The sequence below is a fragment of the Neopelma chrysocephalum genome, unplaced genomic scaffold (assembly GCF_003984885.1).
Source record: "Neopelma chrysocephalum unplaced genomic scaffold, ASM398488v2 Primary Assembly neopelma1_25, whole genome shotgun sequence".
NCBI lineage: Eukaryota > Metazoa > Chordata > Aves > Passeriformes > Pipridae > Neopelma > Neopelma chrysocephalum.
This window is the reverse complement of record NW_020897694.1, coordinates 15,881,929-15,903,117: the sequence shown is the minus strand read 5'-3', so window position 1 is coordinate 15,903,117 and position 21,189 is coordinate 15,881,929. Positions and strand designations below refer to the sequence as shown.

General features: G+C 34.3%; 1 protein-coding gene across 14 annotated transcripts in view; it reads left to right on the top strand.

The window, feature by feature from the left end:
• The window catches only part of MYCBP2 (MYC binding protein 2, E3 ubiquitin protein ligase), a 180,995-nt gene that overhangs the window by 148,026 nt on the left and 11,780 nt on the right, over positions 1–21,189 (top strand). For 12 of the 14 annotated variants that reach the window (XM_027674586.1, XM_027674585.1, XM_027674579.1 and 9 more), the window contains 17 exons: positions 1,366–1,535; positions 2,330–2,574; positions 3,263–3,430; positions 5,124–5,281; positions 5,693–5,892; positions 6,175–6,324; positions 8,984–9,144; positions 9,742–9,898; positions 10,536–10,760; positions 11,367–11,432; positions 12,282–12,521; positions 12,660–12,758; positions 13,703–13,783; positions 15,032–15,298; positions 17,065–17,348; positions 17,613–17,709; positions 19,529–19,648. In XM_027674586.1, the coding sequence (XP_027530387.1) occupies positions 1,366–1,535; positions 2,330–2,574; positions 3,263–3,430; positions 5,124–5,281; positions 5,693–5,892; positions 6,175–6,324; positions 8,984–9,144; positions 9,742–9,898; positions 10,536–10,760; positions 11,367–11,432; positions 12,282–12,521; positions 12,660–12,758; positions 13,703–13,783; positions 15,032–15,298; positions 17,065–17,348; positions 17,613–17,709; positions 19,529–19,648 (2,888 nt within the window). Of the gene's footprint in view, positions 1–1,365; positions 1,536–2,329; positions 2,575–3,262; positions 3,431–5,123; positions 5,282–5,692; positions 5,893–6,174; positions 6,325–8,983; positions 9,145–9,741; positions 9,899–10,535; positions 10,761–11,366; positions 11,433–12,281; positions 12,522–12,659; positions 12,759–13,702; positions 13,784–15,031; positions 15,299–17,064; positions 17,349–17,612; positions 17,710–19,528; positions 19,702–21,189 lie in introns of all 14 variants that reach the window. The other 2 variants (XM_027674577.1, XM_027674590.1) reach the window with 2 other exon arrangements.

The window sequence follows — 21,189 nt, the reverse complement described above, 5'->3', positions numbered from 1 at the left end:
ATTCCATATTTAATTCCCGTGTCAATCTAGAAAGTGTATTTCACACACATGTTCTGGTATTAGTTACTGTTATGAAAATGAGTCAAGCTATCTTGTCTATTAGTGTAAGACCCCAGGCTCGCCTCACAAGCTCATTAGAGGGGTTTTATGTCAAAAAAGTATAAGGCCCCAAACCCACCTGATGGATTTATTAAGGGGGCCTTCGGTTCTTTTATCCCTTAAGGCTGCACATGGGAAAAATGCTACAACATTTTCAAGGGGTCAAAATAACACACTTGTACTGGCAAACTTTGGAAGATAAGGGAACTTGGAAAAAGTGTAAAGCATACAGTCAACATAAAGCATTTCATAAAGGACTGACTTAGGAAATTTCAACCCAACAAGAAAAGTGAATAAGGAGACATAGTAGTAAAGGGGGAAAGAGGGGGAGGGGGGGAGAGGAAGGGATAGAGAGAGAGGGCAGAGAGAGGTGGGGGAGAGAGTGTTGTTTTGAGCCAGTAATAATTTTTTTCCAGACTCTCACAATTATATACACTAAATTAAAATTTATACTTACATAAAGATTATTTACACATTTTCGTATGCGATTTCAAGTATTTCTGGATCTAAACTTTCAAATATGCCAAATAACATTGTTTGAAACATGGTCAAAATAATGTTCTGACCTTACAGTAGCTCTTCAGAAACATGCCATTTTTTTACACTTTAGGACTTGAAACTGTGCTGGGAAAATTGAAAATAAAATAAAAAATGAGATTGGTCATTTGGAGTTTCTACATTGCCAAAAGTTTTCTGTTACTGTTTTACTCTCAGTAGTAGAAAACTTTTATTTATCTGCTGTGTCAGTACTGGGTATCAAGGACTTAATATTTGGTATACTTGCTGGTATGTATGTTTTTTTTAGCTCTGTATGCAAAGTTAAAGCAAAATTTCTAGTCAGCAGTTATCAGTTCCCTGAATCTTTCTGAGAAATGCTAATCAGCAAAGGAATACACTCCATTCCCTCTTAGGCTTTGTTAGCTAGGAGGTAAGGTTTTCATGTTTATTAAATCACAGATAATGTTGGCTAACTTATAAAACTGACCTTACCACCAGCTATTTGAATAGGGAGCTGTTGATGCTTTGGACAATTTCCTAATAAAAACTTGAAAACCTTATTATTTCGTAAAAAAAACTTAAAAACTTGAAAACATGGACAAAAACATTGTTTTGTAACCAATTCAGACATACAGAAAAGTAGAAAATTAGGCCAGGAAAAGACAAGTGTCTTCCTACCCCCTCTTCATCCCTCTTCTACAGCAATAGAAGATATAATAGTAACCCTTCTTTTGAAATAACTTGTTTTTCCCTCTTTCCCCAACATAGGTTGTGGCCGTTATGCAGGCGGCCAAGGTTACAACAGCATTGGGCACTTCTGTGGAGGGTGGGCTGGCAATTGTGGCGATGGTGGTATTGGAGGAAGCACTTGGTATTTGGTTTGCGATCGATGCAGAGAAAAATATCTCCGTGAAAAGCAAGCAGCAGCAAGAGAGAAGGTATTTTCAGCTGTTTTTCATATGTTTAGATATCTATCTCCTTAATAGAGCTGTGTTCACAACTTGAAAATAAGGTTGGGCCAGTTTAAAAAATTTGGAATTTGATAACTTTGAAAGGTTTTTGGAATATCCTCTTATGGCATTGATAGGTTTAAGATGATAAGATAGAAATTTTGCCAACTTCCAAACTTCCAATCAGATTTCTTCTCTTCAGATGATAGTGTTTTCAAAATTATAATTATTTTTTTTTATCGTGCTATAACTGCAGCATTGAATGTAATACCTAATTTTTTTAAGTATTAGTCAGTTTATTTAACTTTGAATTGTTGTATTTGTTTACTGAAATGAGTGCTGTTTTAACTTTGTGTTTATAGTTTCTTTAATGATCTTAATAATCCAGAACATTGGATACAAGATGCCACTAGAGCAATTTTTAATGGGAATAGTATGAAAGGTGATGTTCTTATATTGGTGTTCCAGGAGTAATTTCAAATTCTTGCTTAAAGTATACAAATAAGTTGAGGTTCTAAAGTAAGCAGAACAATGCTAATTAAACTTTATTTTTTTAACTAATTTTGTTGAAACTTTGTGCACACAAAATTAATCCTGAGGCAGTTGTCAAAGCTATCAGCATTTTATTAAATGTTTGCAAAGTTTTAAAAATAAAAGAAGTGCATTTTGTCATAGAAAATATTTTACAACAGGAAGAATCAAACAGATTTAGTATAAGCTATGTTATCAGATTTTCCTGTGGTGAAGTATAATTTAATTATATGGTTTTTAAATTTATCTAGATTAAACAATCTAGGAGAAAACCAATGCAAGTTAAGACACCTCGTGCCTTGCCAACTATGGAAGCTCATCAAGTAATTAAAGCAAATGCACTCTATTTACTGTCGCTGAGTAGTGCTGCTGAGCCTAGTATCCTCTGCTATCACCCTGCAAAAGCATTCCAATCTCAACTTCCCAGTCTCAAAGAAGGAATTTCTGAAGACTTTCCTATTAAAATGCCATGTCTCTATCTACAGACTTTAGCAAGGTGATTAAAGGAAGTGTATGAATATTGACTTTATTACTCGCCTATGTATAGTGTTGAATAAAAATGTGTGTATAAACTAAATGAAAACTTATATAGAAAAATACGTATTTTCCTAATTCTTTATGATGTTTATTCTTCTGTCTCTTAATCCATGATCTTTTTCAATCTCATAAATTGTATTTTCTCATAATGTCAAATATACCCTAAGTAGTTTTTCAGTGCTAAATATTTTTTAACAACAGTTTAGTTTCTGTCCAAAGAATTTAGAATTTCCCAAAGAGTTTAACTTAGTGTGTTAGTAGCAGAAATATATGCTACTTTTTCCTCTTTGCAGTTAAAAATAGTAAGAAGTAAACCAGACGACTTGGGCTTCCTTGGTGCTTTTAAGTAGATTTCACTGTAGTGTCTCGTGTTTATGTTGGATAGACATTTGGACCTAAAATACATTCAGGAAATACCTAAGAAAATACTAAAGATAGTAAAGGGTGATCCCCACTCCCTCTTGCTTGAAAATGCCATTGTATTTTCCAGTAGCACTTTTAAGTCACAACTAGCTTAAAAGCATTAGTACGCAAGGAGTAAATGAATAGTGTTGGCTAACTAAATGTATTGGTGAAGGACTTTTGTGTATGTGTGTTTCAGGAACTTGTAATCCTTAATCCTAATTTAAAAATCTAATTTGATTTAGGCATCATCATGAAAATTTTGTTGGGTACCAGGATGACAACCTCTTCCAGGATGAGATGAGATACTTGCGCTCAACTTCAGTACCTGCACCATATATCTCAGTTACTCCTGATGCAAGTCCTAATGTTTTTGAAGAGCCAGAGAGTAACATGAAATCTATGCCCCCAAGGTATTTCCTTATAATTCTAGGTATTACATACGAGTGTTAAAGCATTAGGATAACACCACTTAACTGCAGCAATATTTTCCTATTTTTTTTAAGTAGCTAAAGTATCAGATCAGCACAGATCAATCTCTGAAATGGCAACAAAAAAGCCAAAAGGATATGAAGCTGTAGTTAGAAAAATATCTTCAGGGAATCATAACTTATCTGGTATATTTTCAACCATTAACAATGGAATATGTTTGATTATGCAAATAGGCAAGGAATATGCAAATCACAATTGCAACTTTTAACTGTACTGCAAACCAGTTGCTTCTCTCCAGAAAGGTCCTGGGTTTACAACCTAAATATGAAAAAATTTTGTTCAATTGATAAGGACTCTTAGCATACCTCAGGGGAATTTATCCATAGTCTTTACTCCGGGCTTGCCTGTCTCCTATAGAGACAATTTTTTCAGAATCTCCAAAACTTTAGAAATTATCTAAAGATCAATAATCCAAGGACCAAAGCGGTTGCAAACACCTTGAAAAGGTAGCAGCTTTTTTCACTGTATATCTATTCTTTACCACAACTGACTGAGTGTATATTAATGGACTTTTTGAAAGAAGTGGCTGTTGTTCTCCATTCAGAATTTCATTCTGAAGGGAAGTTTTAATGGAAGGAAATTTCATTACCTTATAGTTTTCAGAGCAAATGTTGCTGCTTCATTCTGTGTGGAAGTTAAAATGTCACTGAAAAAATTACAACTTAAATGCTATCTAGGACCAAGAGTGCTAGATGGTTTCTGTCAGGTTAAGCCACTTGCTTATCTCATTAAGTTTACTGTGATCTAATTCAAGCAGTTACAGAAATTTTTGTTTTGCTAGGCTAAAAAAGGCTCTTACTGTTAATAATAGTCTAGAATCAACTTAGATGCTTAGTGTTTTCAGATGTCGGTGATTCCTCATATTATAGTGAGGATGTAATGAAGAGAAGACTTGCTTTTAATCTGTTTTTATTTCAATCTGTTATATTTTATACTGACTGCAAAAACAGTTTATTGGAATACTACAATCTACAATATAGTCTTTTCAGAAATAGAACTTTTCTAACAAAACTCCTTAAGAGTGCTTTGTATTGGTATATTCCTTTATTAAAACTGTGGACACCATGGTCTCCTGAGGCCTATAGGGACAGCATAAGCTGGGAGTTCTTCTGCAGACTGTAAGAAGTCCATGGAAGGTAAGGAGTAAAACATGTCAGAGGTATAGCCATAGCAATTGAAAATTGACTTTAAGGCTAGTGATGTTAGAATCTATATACTTCACATAAAGTTCTAAATTTCAGTTGGCTTGCATATTAAAAATTCACTCCATAGATGTTTTCACGTGCATTCTCAGGACAAGTTTGGTCTGAAACTTCAGTTCAGGCATGATCTGTGTGTTTGTATCTCTCTAAAAAAAATACCTAAATTCTTGGAATTTACCATGTACATCATTACATTTGTTTATAAAGCACTTGCATGCTTTTTCACCATGTGTAATTCTAATACATATTCCTTCTTTTTCAGCATTTAAACAGTTATTAGGTGCATAAGACAAACTTTCATGCACTATAGCATTGTCATTATGAAATGCATGTATCCTTATTTAATATTTATGTGTAATTCAGATAATACTCTATATATTTGTAAATGAATGTATCACTTATTTCTTTGTAGTTTGGAAACCAGTCCGATAACAGATACAGATCTTGCAAAGCGCACAGTCTTTCAAAGATCATATTCAGTTGTTGCATCAGAATATGACAAACAGCACTCAATTTTGCCAGCACGTGTAAAGGCAATCCCTAGGAGACGAGTCAACAGTGGAGATGCAGGTAAGAGCACAGACATCAGAAGCAGGGAAATATTATTCAAGTATTTGTAGTTCTTCTTGGAAACTGTAGACAAATGTATTTTTCTAATAAATACATGAAGTGGCTTTTATTTCCAGTTATTAATAAACATTAGCTGTTTGTTAGTTGGCACAGGATTAGCCTAAAATCAGCTCAGGAATTACTGATTTTGAAATTTGTGGTGAATCTTTTGTGCTTGATTTAAAAGTGAAGGTGGTATTTTGTTTCTCAGTTGAAGCACCATTTTTCCACATTACTTTTTTTAATGCAATTTTCTCATGAAAAAAATGCATCCATTCTAAAAGTGCTTTATTGCTTTTCATTTTTACTGTGACTATAAAATTGAAATGTGCAAAGCATCTAATGTGTGTATATTTTTATGCTTTTGAATAGAAGTGGGATCCTCTCTCCTGAGACATCCATCTCCTGAACTTTCTCGGTTAATCTCCACCCACAGCTCTCTTTCCAAAGGAGAGAGAAATTTCCAGTGGCCAGTATTGGCATTTGTAATCCAGCATCATGATCTGGAAGGACTTGAAATAGCAATGAAACAAGCCTTACGGAAATCTGCTTGCCGAGTCTTTGCCATGGAGGTATTAATGTACTAATGGACCTTGTATGATTAAAATAAGATGGTTGTAAATTCTGTCTTGGAACCTTTTTTTAAGATTATGCTATGTCCCCTGTAATGTAGTTGTCATTTTAGTAAACTGTTTCAGCTACAGAGCAGTGTGTCTTACTTGAAGACCTTTGCATTGTTATTTGCCTGTCCAAAAGCATCAGTGCACCTCCATACATAAATGGTTTAAGAAATGGTTTTACTTCAGTAGGTTTGGTTAACCAATTGATAACGCCTTGTATGTAATGTATTTTAGGCTTTCAACTGGCTTCTTTGTAATGTCATTCAAACAACTTCTCTTCATGATATTTTATGGCATTTTGTGGCTTCCCTGACTCCTGCACCTGTAGAGCCAGAAGAAGAAGAGGATGAAGAAAATAAGTCAAATAAAGAAAATGCAGAACAAGTAAGTAACGTTCAGCATTTCTTTCCTATCTATTGATTTTGTAGACAAATTAGAAATATTTTTACGTGGGGAAAAAAAAATTCCTTAATCCTCTCTCTGTGAAACAGAAGCTTAAATTGTAGTTGGACTCATTTTGTAGACATAGATAAATTAATTTTTCTTCTAAATCATCGGATTTTTTTGTGCTGATGAATTGCAGAGTCTTTTAATGCATTATTTTTTAGTATTTATGGGAAATAAAAAAGAAAAAAAGCACAAGCATGTTGTTAATCCAGTAAAAAAAAAATGTACAGATTGCTTTTTATTTTTCCTTTGCCCCACGATGAGAGGAAAGAAAAGAGAAAATATTTTTCAGAGAAGCTTTGTGGTTTGGTCTACTCTGTCTTTCAGTGCTCTAAGAAAAGTCCATAGTTAATAATGAAAATGTATGGTTAATTTACATAATTCTTTATACATGTGTATATATATAAATAATTATATACGTAATTCTATGTACACTGGACATAGTTAATGTAGTGATTTAAGGAAAATCAGTAGTTACTTATGTAAAATAGTATAGTCTTAACATGCCACGCTTCCAAAAGGTATCATAAAATCTCTTCTGAACTTAGCTCTGATTTAAAACATTACCATGTCCACAAGAATAGCTCAAAAAAAAATCATGCTACTACTGTTAGTAAATCAGGGTTATCTTTATCACTTCAAATCTAATCCAGTTTTGAAATGAGATGTTATGAAATTAGCCTTTTCAGCATTGTAACCTGGTACACTGCTATAATTGTTTACAAAGCAACTATAATATTGGCCTAAATTTCATGTGGGATATCAGCTTTTCTCTTTTAGCGTATCAACATGCAGATTTATAATTACCTATTTTCAAGTCTGCCAAATTCTTGTATGTATACATTATATCTGATTTGCAATAGCTCTGTGTATTGTATATTGAATGTTGTTTCTCAGTTTTGCTCCAGCAGTTTTCTGCCGTGTAATAATTTCGACTGCTACACCAAAAGCACTGCTAGAATGAGGGAAGTGTGTTCCCACTGGTCCTTATGCTGGTCAGCCTCCAAAATAAGAACCTTTACTATATAAAAGAATAAGTAGTGTCCTGTCTGTAGTCTGGATAATTACTGACTGAAAGATAAAAGACCTTAGAAAGGAATGTTAGAATATTCCACTTCTGCTCTGGTGGGAATGCTACTGTTTCTTTAATACAATGAAGAGGGAATTTAAAAATACTCCTTGGTCAAATGGCTAAAATGAATAGTTTTATGGCATATAAGAAAATGATAACAGTTTTCAGCTAATTGTTAAATATCACTCAGGTGATGTGTATTCAGATCACCACATCCTCCTTCAGTAGTCTGATCAAATGATGAAAATGCCCATGTAAATATATGTACACAATGTAATAAATCCAAGACAGGTGCTTTTCCACAACCAGCATTCATTTCCTTATGTGAAATATTTTTCTATGTTCTTTTAATTTACTGGGAGATGGGGATAAATCCCAGTGATGGATTCTTTTAAATTGGGAGATGGGGATCTAGAACTATAAATGATTTAACGCGTAAGATGTAGGTTCAAAGGCAATGTCCTTGCTAAAGCAAAACAAAATGCAAGAATTACTAAGCTGCAGAGGAGATGGTGGGAACAGGATGCTACCTGTGTAGACAGGATCCTTGGGGAAAAGGGGAATACCCAGGCTTTGAAGAATTGATAATATTTAGTTTAGAGTTCAGTTTCATAGTTCCTACCTCATACACTGAGTATGCTCTACCACATTACACCCTCCAGCAAAAAACAGAGCAATGTCTGGTTTGATGATTCTTCCCTAGGTAAGCATGTGCCAAAAATCAATTTCAAATAATACCACAGCATTTCTAGCTATTCAAGCAGTTGAGATCCATGGGAAATCTACTTACAAGAATATATATAGACAACTTAAAGGGTTTAAAATAACGGGTTTGAATCTGGCTTTGGCTTGTCAGGATGTTGGGTCTGTGCAGCTGGTTTCTGTGATTCAAACAGGATCGGATTTTCTTGTAAAAAGAAGTAGGGAGAAATAATTTGTATCCTTCATAAATGAATCTTTCCATGCCTTCTCAAATAGCATATCATGATCAGAAGCTCCTTTGCTTTCTCCACTACTCTTCCCCAGAACACAGCTTGCTCTGCTACTGCCTTCATACCCACTGCCCAGTGGAACTTGTCTCTCAATCCACAGCTGTTCTGATGCTGACACACCTTACCTAAGAATTATTATTTTCACAGCTCTAATGAAGTGCAGCAATTAATAACCTTAGCTTAGTTATCGGTTTTGTTATGGCTGGGTTTTGCTGCTCAAAAAAGGTGGTTTTAGCAGCTGGAATATGTTATTTTTTTCTAGTTTCTCAAATTCTTGCAGTGTAATATTTCACATCTTTAAATCATGAGAAGTAAGTGGTAGCATACAGTATCCTTCCCAAATTCTCTGTTGGAGGTTCATGTATAACTTAATGTAAAAATTCTCTGACAGGAACTGCTCTAACTTCATCTTCATTACAGGATTGTTGCAGTTACTCTTAAACCAAATAGCATAAATGTTTTTATTTACTTCACCTTTTTTTTTTTTCTCGAAAAGTCTGTTAATAACATAAAAACGTGCTTCGCATCTTAGGAAAAAGACACAAGAGTATGTGAGCATCCTCTGTCAGATATAGTGATTGCTGGCGAAGCAGCTCACCCTTTACCACACACTTTTCATCGCCTTCTTCAGACAATCTCTGATCTTATGATGTCTCTTCCCAGTGGTAGTGCATTACAGCAAATGGCCTTAAGGTAAGCACAAATTCAAGAAAATTCTTAAAAGGCTGGAAATACTGTAGCATTATAGAAAAAAAGATTTTGCAAGGTAAATAGAAAGCTTGTGCAAAAAGGAGCATATCTATCCTTACCATTAGGAAAGGTATATGTAGAAGACACATATATGTGTTTATACGTATAAAATAGTATAAAAGACATCATATAGAGAAATGTATTTGCTCTTGAATTCTGTACTGTGTCCACTGTGAAAAAGAAAACATATTACTGAATAACATGGTAGTATCTGTGTGTATGTGCGTGGTAGTGTAATGCCTTTAGCTCAGAAATCTGTCACCTGAATAGTATCTTTAAACTGTTTGAAATTTTTTCTGTGTATCTGTCTCAAAGACAAAAAACGAATAGTAATGGTTGCATTTACTGTTAAAATTCTAAGAAAAGTTTATTCCTGCCTTCCTCAAATGATGCATAGAAAAACTTAAGGTCCTGCAAAATTTGAAGTTAAATGTTTATAGAAAATATTTTGAGAAGCAAAAATGTAATTAATAGTTTCACTGGTAGGTTATGTCTTTGAACAATATTCATAATTTCAAAGTCCACTAAATGTGTTTGCAGGTGCTGGAGTCTCAAATTCAAACAATCTGATCACCAGTTCCTGCACCAGAGCAATGTTTTTCATCATATCAACAATATTTTGTCTAAATCTGATGATGGAGATAGTGAAGAGAGTTTTAGTATCAGCATTCAGTCTGGTTTTGAAGTCATGAATCAGGCAAGTATTACACCTCCCTCTCAGAAGCAGAGATCATTTATGAAGAGCATGTACTTCCTGTGATGATTCTGTATGAATTAAAGATTGTTTATTGCAATGTCATATTTCCTTGAATGTATCTCAGTTTGGAAGCTTGTTGCTGATATTTACGTTCTCATGTTTAGCTTTTAGAGATTTAAATAATGACCCTTAACCTGTGTATCACTCAAACCTAATTTTGGAGCAGTGCTTTTGAGTGCTGATTTACAAGTGAAGTGTTTGGGGAGTGTCTTGTAGTTCGTTTGTGTCATTGATTTAGGTAATTTTTTAAATGCTGTCTACTTTCAGTTTGTATTTGCTTATATATATTTTTTCTTCTGTTATTCCAAGGAGCACAAATCAATACTTCTGGTTAATATCTTTAAATTGTTTTCTTCCATCTACTAATACATTTAGGCATTTACTAATATATTCAGCTCTTAGCTATTAATATTTCCCTTGATTTAAAGGACTAAATAACTTAAACCAGTAAATGACAAATTTCTTGGAGAGCATATTCCTCAGAACAGAAATGTCTGTATGGTTTTAAAAATTGTAAATAATGCCTGTATCTGGCCTTACATTCAGCTGTTCTAAGTATTTTCATGTGTTTTCACAGGAACTGTGTATAGTGGTTTGTCTAAAAGACCTAACCAGCATTGTTGACATTAAAACATCAAGCCGACCTGCCATGATTGGTAGTTTAACGGATGGGTCTACAGAAACATTCTGGGAATCAGGAGATGAGGATAAAAACAAAACTAAAAACATCACAATTAACTGTGTAAAAGGAATCAATGCACGTTATGTTTGTGTTCATGTAGACAATTCCAGAGATCTTGGGGTAAGAGGAAAATGAAATTGTCTGTCGTTGAAGTCCAAGCTGTATGTATTTATCAGTCAAGAACCACTGTTTTTTTTGTCCAATTCAGTTTGTAATTCTAATTCATAAGCTCACATTTCAAAGTAAAGTTTCTAAATCCTTTAATTTTTAAAGCAGTAACTGTTATGATCTGTCTGATTTTGCAGTCTGTCTGAGTTTGCAGTTGCATGAACTTGAAACTGGCAAACTTAATTAATTGGCGTCTTCAATATCAGATGCATTTTCAAGCATTGAATATTTTTAAGTTACTTTTCTTGCTCATTGAAATAAGGAGCTTTCATAAAATCCTAACTATTTCCTAGACTTTCTACGTTCTTTTTTACTGATCTGTACAGTAATGTTACAAATATATCTGTATTTCAACTACAGCTCTTAATATAAAGAGCAGTTTGTTTTTTTTTGAGAACTGTACTTTGGAGTTCTTTGTCCTTGGTTTTTATCACTTTTAAATTTTTGGTGGGGGAATGAAACAACTTCTCTCTTTTATTACATACTCTCTTAATACAGGATTGATTAGAACTGTCCTCAGTTGAAGTGTTTCATTCTTATTTTGCTTGTCTGTTTTAGAACAAAGTGACTTCAATGACCTTCCTAACTGGCAAGGCAGTAGAAGATCTCTGCAGAATAAAGCAGGTAAACATTTTAACAGTTGGCATAGGAAAACTGCTGTCATTTTTTGGCTGCACCTAGCAGAGATTTTTCTAAGCAAATAGTTTCCACTTCTTGTGGTAGATAAATTACTTTACAAATATGAGGCATCAAAATAATTCTTGGAAAATACTGCATTTAATAATGATAGAATTCAGTCATGTATACTGAATATTGATCAAGCTTTTACTCTGACTTCCAGTAGTAACATCGCAGTTTCACATGAAATATATGATTCTTATAGCATTATTTATGTTCATTTTTTAAAACAATATGTATTTTAAAATAAGCTTAATTTCTGAATTGTTCCAGTTCAACTCTCTTTTTTACAATTCTTAAGTCTTGCATGTCTTGATAAGGATAGCAGACATTGACTTTTACAGAGGTACAATTTCTCTGACAGGGGTTTATGTGAATAGGGATGAAATAACTACTGAAAATTGTGTGTTGTATGTTCAGTTAAATTATGGTGGCTTTTTTTTTCTTTCTTAATTAAAGTAGTGAGCAAATACTAGTTCTAAGAGTTGGGTTTTCTTAATATGTGAACTCTTGCTTTGAGGATAAAAGGGATAGGTAGGCCACTGTTTCTAATAAGCTTTAAAGACAAAAAAGAAATGGCTATATATAATTTTTTTAAGTTTGAGACTTTTTTTTTAATCTGAATTCAAAAGGTTGAATATTTTTATAATTTGACAGAAGTCTTACTGCTCAGGATGAAAATTTCATTGCAAGCATTGTATTTGTTGCAGTGATACATGCTGGGTTTGTTTTAGAGGTAGGTGACTTTTTGTTTGACATAACATCAGTTTCCATCTTTATATTCCTCTTTAATAGGTAGACTTGGATTCAAGACATATTGGCTGGGTAACAAGTGAACTTCCTGGGGGTGACAATCACATCATCAAAATTGAATTGAAGGGTCCAGAGAACACACTAAGAGTTCGACAAGTGAAAATTCTTGGATGGAAAGATGGTGAAAGCATTAAAATAGCAGGCCAGATTTCTGCAAGTGTCGCTCAACAAAGAAACTGTGAATCTGAGACACTGCGAGTATTCCGACTTATAACATCCCAGGTGGGATTTTAATGATGCGTTATTCAGTGAAAGTTACTATATATTGTAGACTTTCAGTGCTTTATGTTTTACTGTAAAATGCCACAGCTGCATAGGTTTATCTTTGAGATATGCTAATTGTCATTGTCTTTCTTCCAGGTATTTGGAAAACTCATCTCCGGAGATGCTGAGCCAACCCCAGAACAAGAAGAAAAAGCATTATTGTCTTCCCCAGAAGGAGAAGAAAAAGTACACAATGTATTTATTTGTGTTCTATCAATAATACTTTGCTGAAAAAATGATCCAGGATGATTTTCATTATTTATCCCATTTCTCATGCATAATTTTTAGATCAAAACAGAAGTAGAATGCCACAATTGCTTTTTTTTTAAAAAGTTGTAATGGATCTTTTTATGAATAAATTATAATTGAGGGATATGCATTTAATGCAAACATCATAGTAGTGGTGGCACAAATTTTGCCTACAATTACAGAAGTACTTAAAACCTGTAGTAGTGGTCAACCTGAAAGTCCTTGCCTATTATCTTGTGCCTCAAGAGGGGCTCCGTTGATCTTTAGAAAAAAAATGAGGAAATCGCACTACTATCCTTTCACCTGCTATACTTCTCTCTTCCAGCGAGGATTAGTTTAAGAAGTGTTCCTGAAAGGGTTACTGTATATGGACTGTCCTATTTAATAGCCAAAATTGGACTGCCCTTAATGAAAGTAATTTCCTTTTTCAGATAGATAGTTTTGTTCTACCCAGTACCTTGTGGCAATAAGTTCTATGACTGGATTATTCATTTGTAAAAGTGTATTTTTCTCACGTCGGCTGTGTGATAACTTGGTTGTGTGTTCCCTGTTTCTTTTATTATGAAACATACAAACTGAAAAATATATTCTGTGCACTGCTTTACAAAGACTTAATCACTGTTGTATTAACCTGCATGAAGGGGTTGAATCTCAGATAATTATACTCCACTTGTTTTGCTTATTATTTATTTCATTTCATGCTCAAATTCCTCTTGAAGAGGTATTTATTAACCACAGTTAAATTGATCTTGCTTACATATATCTTATTTCTCTGTAACAAAAAGCTCAAACTTTTAAAACAGTTTGTTGATACATTCCATGTTAATTGCTACAGTAATTATGAAATGTTCTTGAAACTTTTGATCTGATTAAATATGCTTTTTATGAAGGCAACATCAGATGCAGACCTGAAGGAGCACATGGTAGGGATCATATTCAGCCGGAGCAAGCTGACAAATTTGCAGAAACAGGTTTGTTCATTTTGAAATTACTTGAGGTTTAAATATTTGTGCCTTGTAATAAATATGCTCATTTTCAGGGAATATAGAACCATTTATTTGGTACTTCCAATTCTTCTGTTCTTTATGAGCAAATTTTGGTTCACATTTTAAATAGTATGTGTGTTTATTCTATATGTAAAATCTGCAGAAATTAACACTGAGAAAATTCATTTTAATTGGATAAAACCTCTTACTCTATTAGACTCAGTTCCAAAAGTTTTAGAATTAAATTGTAAATGGTACTTCCTCATATTTGCCGGTAATAATAGCATAGTAGTAGACCTTCACAAGGTGAAGTTCAGTGACAAGAATTTAGATGCTTAGTTTGTACATGTTTTCTCCCCATCTCTATCATCAGAAAGTACTTAGATTTGATAAAATTTAATCCTAAAAAGGTAATCAGTATATACATTCTTAAATTACTTTTTTTTGTAATCATTGAAATTTTGGGGTTGTGGTATTTTTTTAGCTTGTCTGGTTTTTTTCTAACATAGAGCAGTAGTTAGAGTATATTTTCTTTGGAATACTTAATTTTTTTAAATATACCAAATAAGCATCTTTTATATTATCTTTATTATACCTATAATGAGACAAACATTGCCATAAAGATTTTCACAATAATAAAACAGCTATTAATTAATTTTGAAATTTGTTAGTTTAGTAAGTTAAGCAGAATCTACTCTTTTGTCACTGAGCAAACTTTAAAATCTCTTAAAAATTATTTTTAACATGCTATTTGTAAAATGAAAACATTGTTTCTACAGTTTTTTAAACTTCCTAAGTAATAAACAAATCAAGAAACTTAAGTATTTTAATAAGTCCTTTTCTTTTGGGGGTATTAAGTAAACGTATTTCATAGGGACTTTTTATGCGGGTTTTTTGGTGCTTTTTTAGCCTGAATTCTAGGTAAAAAATAAGGTAAAAGGCAGGAACTAAAATAAAAAGAAAATAATTTCAATTAAATTTTCCAGAATGAAGATGAGTGAATTCGGTATTAATTTTAAATCTTAATTCTGAAGAATTTTATCTGGTCTTTGCTTTATGCTTAAATGCAAATTTTCTTCTACATTTGAGTTTATGTTCAAAAGTAATTTAAGCACAGGCAAAATTTCACAGGTTTTCCATTTTAGCTATAGTTGTGAAGGTGTCTAAAACACAATCACTTTCACTTTCTAAAAGTTTTTAGAGTTATTATGTATTTGGATTCTGTTTGGATAGGTATGTGCCCATATAGTCCAGGCCATTCGAATGGAAGCAACGCGTGTGCGTGAAGAATGGGAGCACGCCATCTCCAGCAAGGAGAATGCCAACTCACAGCCCAACGATGAAGATGCCTCTTCTGACGCCTATTGCTTTGAGCTGCTCTCCATGGTTCTGGCACTGAGCGGCTCCAACGTGGGCCGGCAGTACCTGGCTCAGCAGCTGACTCTGCTCCAGGATCTCTTCTCGTTGCTACACACTGCTTCCCCCAGGGTGCAGAGGCAGGTGAGTGCCAACTGCTCCTTGTTTATCTTGGTATTCCTAGAAAAATGTCTTTAGAATCCTAAAATTGTGTGCGTGATAGTATAATGTGTACTTGAACTTATTCTTTTTATTAAATATTCCACATAGGGAATAACTGTAAATAACACAACTCATTTTGTTACCACAATAATGAGGAGAGGACTACTAAAAATTTAATTAAGTCATCATGAACCTAAAGCAGCAAACTGAAATGCCTTAAAGTAATATTGCTCTTCACTTTTCTTGTCCTTATTCTGAAGGATTTTGAATAGGGCAAAGTAAAGTGCTTTTTCAAACCATACATCAAAGGGACATGTGGTTTGCTTGGCAGGGGTTGTTGCTGAAATTAAGTAGGATGCACAAGAGCGGTTAGTAATTTCGTATGTCCTAATGGGTGAGGATCTTTTACATAAGCATGCATCTTTTGTTTGGGAGTGCTGTTGCAAAGGATTCTTCAGTCAATCTGAACTTCACAGTAGTCAGTGAATCTTACTTCACAGTAGCCCGGTTGGTCATGTTTAAAACAGTTTCATCCATGTCTAGGTATGTATGTTTGGTTTGTCAGAAATTTTCTTTCTGCTGCAATGACTAAGAATTCTCTTTTTTAAGATGGAAGTTCAGATTCTAAAGTTTGCACTGTCTTATGACTGTGGTACTACTTAAATTTTTACCAGTGTTTTGTAGTACATTCCAAAAAAAAGACTTAAAGTTCATGTATCGCATTTGTCTATTTATAAAGGACAACTTTGTCCACAATTATTGTATATAATTGCAAGAACCAGAGGTGCTCCTTTTATATATCAGAGCTGTTAATTTTCGATTTTTCAAATGTATGAAGTTTAAAAGCTGGTGTGTTTATTTATTGCAAATAGGAGTTCTGTACAAAAAGCAGTGAAGTTTTCAGGTGTGAAGGTGTGAGGTAAGATCTCATGCCACTTCATTGGGGGAAAGGGTATGAGAGAGTTACATAATTGCCCCAATTTATATATGTTTCATATGCTCCAAATGTTGGTAAATATTTGCAATATTTGAGGAGGCAATAGTTTTAATATTGTGTTTGACCTTAAGGCACAGTGACAGGTGGAATTGTGGAATGACCAATGACTGTTTTGCTAAATCATCGTAACAGATGAAGCAGAGGCTTCACTGGCTAAGATTAGACTTTGAATAAGTACAGGATGGTAAAAATGTCTGTCAAATGGACAGGATCTAAGTATCCAGTGGGTTTTGAGTATTTCATATTATGTATATATAATGCCCATATGGCCCGTGTAGGTAAGATGAGGTGTTTTTAATTATCAGTGTCTGTTATTGAACTGGCATGAGTCCTTAGCATGTGTCTTACACTCAGGCTGTAAGTGTAGTAATGTGGAACTAGACAGTTCCTTTCTACTCTTGGTATCCTCAAGCAGAGTTTTAATACCTGTTTCTTTCTGAATTTGGGTGTTGTCTGTCTGAGCATGTGTATAGTTATATGCACATAATACAATGTAAATATGTAAACACAGTTGCCTTAATACAGCTAATGCACTATATTGTTGTAAGCTACTGTTCCTTCTCTAGGTGGATTCTAATTTCCTGCAAGATAAAAGCATTGCAGAATTTCTTACAGTAGTTATTAAGTACAGAAATTAGATTCAGTCCTTCTTACTGAAATAGCTTGTGAAGGAGAAAGACTTTATTTGATTTTGCTTGAAAACTCCAGCTGTCTTGGTAAGAATTGTTGTGTTCTGATTTTTCTTTTCCAGGTAACATCATTACTGAGACGAGTTTTGCCTGAGGTAACCCCTAGTCGCCTGGCTAGTATTATAGGAGTGAAGTCTCTTCCACCAGCAGATATAAGTGATATCATTCATTCAACAGAAAAAGGAGATTGGAATAAACTAGGTATCTTGGACATGTTTTTGGGATGCATTGCCAAAGCTCTCACTGTACAGCTAAAAGCCAAAGGAACTACTATCACAGGGACAGCTGGCACTACTGCAGGCAAAGGAGTTACTACAGTCACACTTCCAATGATCTTCAATTCCAGGTTTGTTTAAATTATGTATATATTCTCAAGCTAAAGGCACCTTCTTTGAAGTCAGTTATTGTCTTTATAATCTTTGTTTATAATGGGAAAAACTGTATAACATTTTGGTCATATGTCATGTTATGCATGAGTTCAATTTTAAAGAAAAACAAACCACAACCTACTATGTGCTGAATATGTACACTTATTTCTTTGTCCTGGATTTCGACAAATAGTAACTAATTACTTGAGTTTACTTCATCTATTACTGTATGTCCTTTGCAGCTACATTCGTCGAGGTGAAAGTCATTGGTGGATGAAGGGTTCAACACCTACACAGATTTCAGAGATCATCATTAAACTCATCAAAGACATGGCAGCAGTGAGTTTCTATCCTTTAAATATGTGGAGGATATTCAAATATTTCTGATAATGAAGAGTACATCTTTTCATTACCTTCTATTATAGTTACTATTGGGTTGAGCTGCTAAATCTGAATTGGTCTCAAGAAAAAAAAAGGATGGTTTTGAGGCCAGAGTCTAGGCTAGGAGCAGTAGCCAGTTGTGTTCTCATTCTGCTAAACAGAAATCTAGTTTTGAAATAAACTTTTAAATAAGTCACTTGTACCAGAAATTTAGGAGGTAAGCAGTTGTAGGCCTTTGTCTACATTATTAAGTTAGAAACCTAATTTTTAAAATCTTGAGCACTCAGAACTCTAATAGAAAACTAAAAAGTATCTGTGGAGTAAGATAATAGTGTTGTTTTCATGTAACAGTATGTAGACTTCATGCGTGGATTTTCTGGTTGAAACTGACTTCTTTCTTTGACTGAAATCTACATTTGTAGTTGCTTATTACTTTAACCATCTGGGCTTAAATTTTCCATAGCTGTCTCTGCTTCAGACAAGTTTTTTCACAGAAATATTGATGAAAGGTGAATCAGCTATTTCCCAGAAATAATACTGGCAAAAGAAAAAAAGGTTTTGTTTATGTTACAGGGAAAGGAATTTAGTTGGGAGGGTGTTTTATTTTCCTTAATTCTGAACGTGCTTCAGTGAGATGCTCTAAATGACCCAGATTTGCTTCTGTGAGTACTCTTTGAAAGGTGTTTCAGTATCTTCAGCTTTGGAGTCCTGTTTTCTAAACCATTCACTGTGCTTAGATTAAGGAGGTTCCTTCTCAGTTGATGAAGATGGATGGGAGTTCTCTGCAGTTGCTGCTGTTGATTCTGACCACAACATTTCAAAATTGCACAGTTCATAAGAGTTACAAACAAAGTGTGTCTCTGTTTGAAAACCTTTCTTTGAGGCTTTTTAGAGCTGCTAATTATCAGTAGGGTGGCATCAATCTTACTACCCTTTTCGTAAAAGTTAGAAATGTGATTCCTTTCACAGAACTTTCTTAACATTTGCAATGTATAGTTACCTACATCTGAGTTAGTCATTATACCTTCCTTTTTAGAGTCCAGTGAGCCTCAATTATTTGTCACCTTTAGCATGAGGTTTAGAAATTTACAGATTACAATAAAAATTGAAGGAGATAGCAGTCTCTGAATCAGAAACTTTAGAGTATGAATCAGTGCCACAGGCTCAGAATGTTAAAGGTTGGTTTGGAAAATGTGCTTGTAGTCCTGATGTTTCCTGTGTATTCCTCTTTATTTCTTTCAAATACAGAAACTGTGGAGAGTATTCAGGATGGCTGAGCTAGGCAAGTGAACCTGATTTCTCTAGGAACCCACTGTGGTCTGTGTGGTGTTTACAGTCACTTACCTGTGCTCCAGCTCTGCATCTTTCTTCATATGATTCTTCAAATCATATGCCCTCTACCTATTCTAAGTTACTTATTCCAGTAGCTGCTCAGAGACTACCTCAGTCAGTCACTTAAGTATTTGAGGGCTAATTTTTACCAGATCTGTGATTTAAAAATCAAGGCTAGGTTGGACGGGGCTTGGAGCAACTTGGTCTAGTGGAAGGTTGTTACCTTACCCCTGGCAGGGAAGTTAGAAATAGATGGTCTTTAAGGTCCCTTGCAACTGAAATAATTCTATGAAAAGACCTGATTTGTCAAAGTCATCCCTGACTTTCTCTTTTTCTGTTCTAACTTGAGATCTTGATCTAATGTTGTTTGTAGCAGCTCTAATTACAATTTTAGTTGTTCTTATATTAATGAAAGCTATAATAAATTGAGTTTCCTCTTGAACAGGGTCATCTGTCAGAAGCGTGGTCACGTGTGACAAAGAATGCTATTGCTGAAACCATCATAGCTCTGACCAAAATGGAAGAAGAATACAGATCACCAGTGAGGTGCATTGCAACAACCAGAGTAAGAACTTCACTGAATTCAGCATTAGTTCATTGTAAATGTGCAGTGGGAGGGTAGAACAAACTTCCTTATACAGGTTGCTTCAGGAAACAATGCATACAGTGTACAGTTTATATTCTCCAAATGTAGCTGTGTGCATAATGGACAGGTATCCTAAAGCAATCACTGTATGTCCTAATAAAAGTTTTTCTTTCCCTATGTCTCAGCAGATTTAATTGTCTTCTTTGTGGCAGAAATACACAAGTGAAAACTGAATTATAATAAATATACATCTTGGATATCTCAGAAATAATGAAGAATAAATGTGATACCTATACATTTGGGGGTTTTTTCTTGAAATAATTTTACTTTAAGTTTGTGATACTTCCCTTTTATTAAATTTATGAGATCATCTGTGTGGAAAATTGCACAATATGCATAAACTGTCTTTTTCTAGCTCTCCATGCAACTATTTTAAGTGGTTTGACTTCTAGGTATTCAGCTCCCACATCTCAAGGGTATTATGAAAACAGTAACAGATGTTCTCTAGGACAATTAAGTTAATCTTCACCTGTGTTTGTCTCAAAATAAAAAATTATTTGCTGAGCCCTTTACAAACAAACCTGTTTTTTTTTTCTTGGTCTTTACTTTTTCCATGAATCTTTTATAGAAACTGGGACTGATTCAACCTTAATAGATTGCTTGAAATACCGTGAAAAGCATATTTGTAAATTATTACATTCCTACTATCTTAGAGAGTATAGATTTTAGCTTCTCGGGCATAATAATTGTAAAAAAAAAAAGGAGGTTTGCAATGGTTACAAGCATTTGACACTCACGTGGTTTTCATCATTTTTGTTACTCATATATTCTCTGCTTTCTGGAGGACACAGTCTTGGACTACCACTGGCTTCAGCTGTCACCATATTAGTTTAACCAGGTCTTAGAGGAGCCTTGAACATCAGTCCAGCTACTCTTTTTACTGACTGTACTCTGTCATGGAGGTGTGTTTTTTGGGGGAGAGTCCAATAGAGTTTTTCAACAAAAACAATTTTGTTCTAACCAAATTATTCCAAAATGCAGCTGTCAAGTGCGTTTCAGTTTGGGTTTCGGGCTTACTGACAAATTATCTTCATGTAGCTCATCTCTTCAGGATTTCACTCTAGTCAAAGGAGAAGAAGAGAGAAAAGCTTCCTCTGAATAGTTAATGCAGAACTGCTTTTAGTAGGGTACCCTGGGTAATCTCAAATGCCCTGTGAAGGGAGGAGAGAACATAGGGAAATCAGTCTCATTAAGCTAAAATTTTGTGGGTATTGTTTTTGGTTTTGTTTTCATTTCTGTTAATCTGTGTTCTTGAATTTTGTCTTCCCTAAAGCCTGCAATGTTTGGGAGCAGTATGCAAGTCTGTATTTGCCGTATTTCTCTGTAATGTTCTTTTGTTGTTCTTTCTTTACTTTTTCTTTCTTATGTGGTAGCTACTGTTTTTATAATCATAAAGTGACAGACCTGAAAGAAACAAGGTAGTTCCCAAAAGTTCAGTAAGTTTTATTGTATCCGCAACT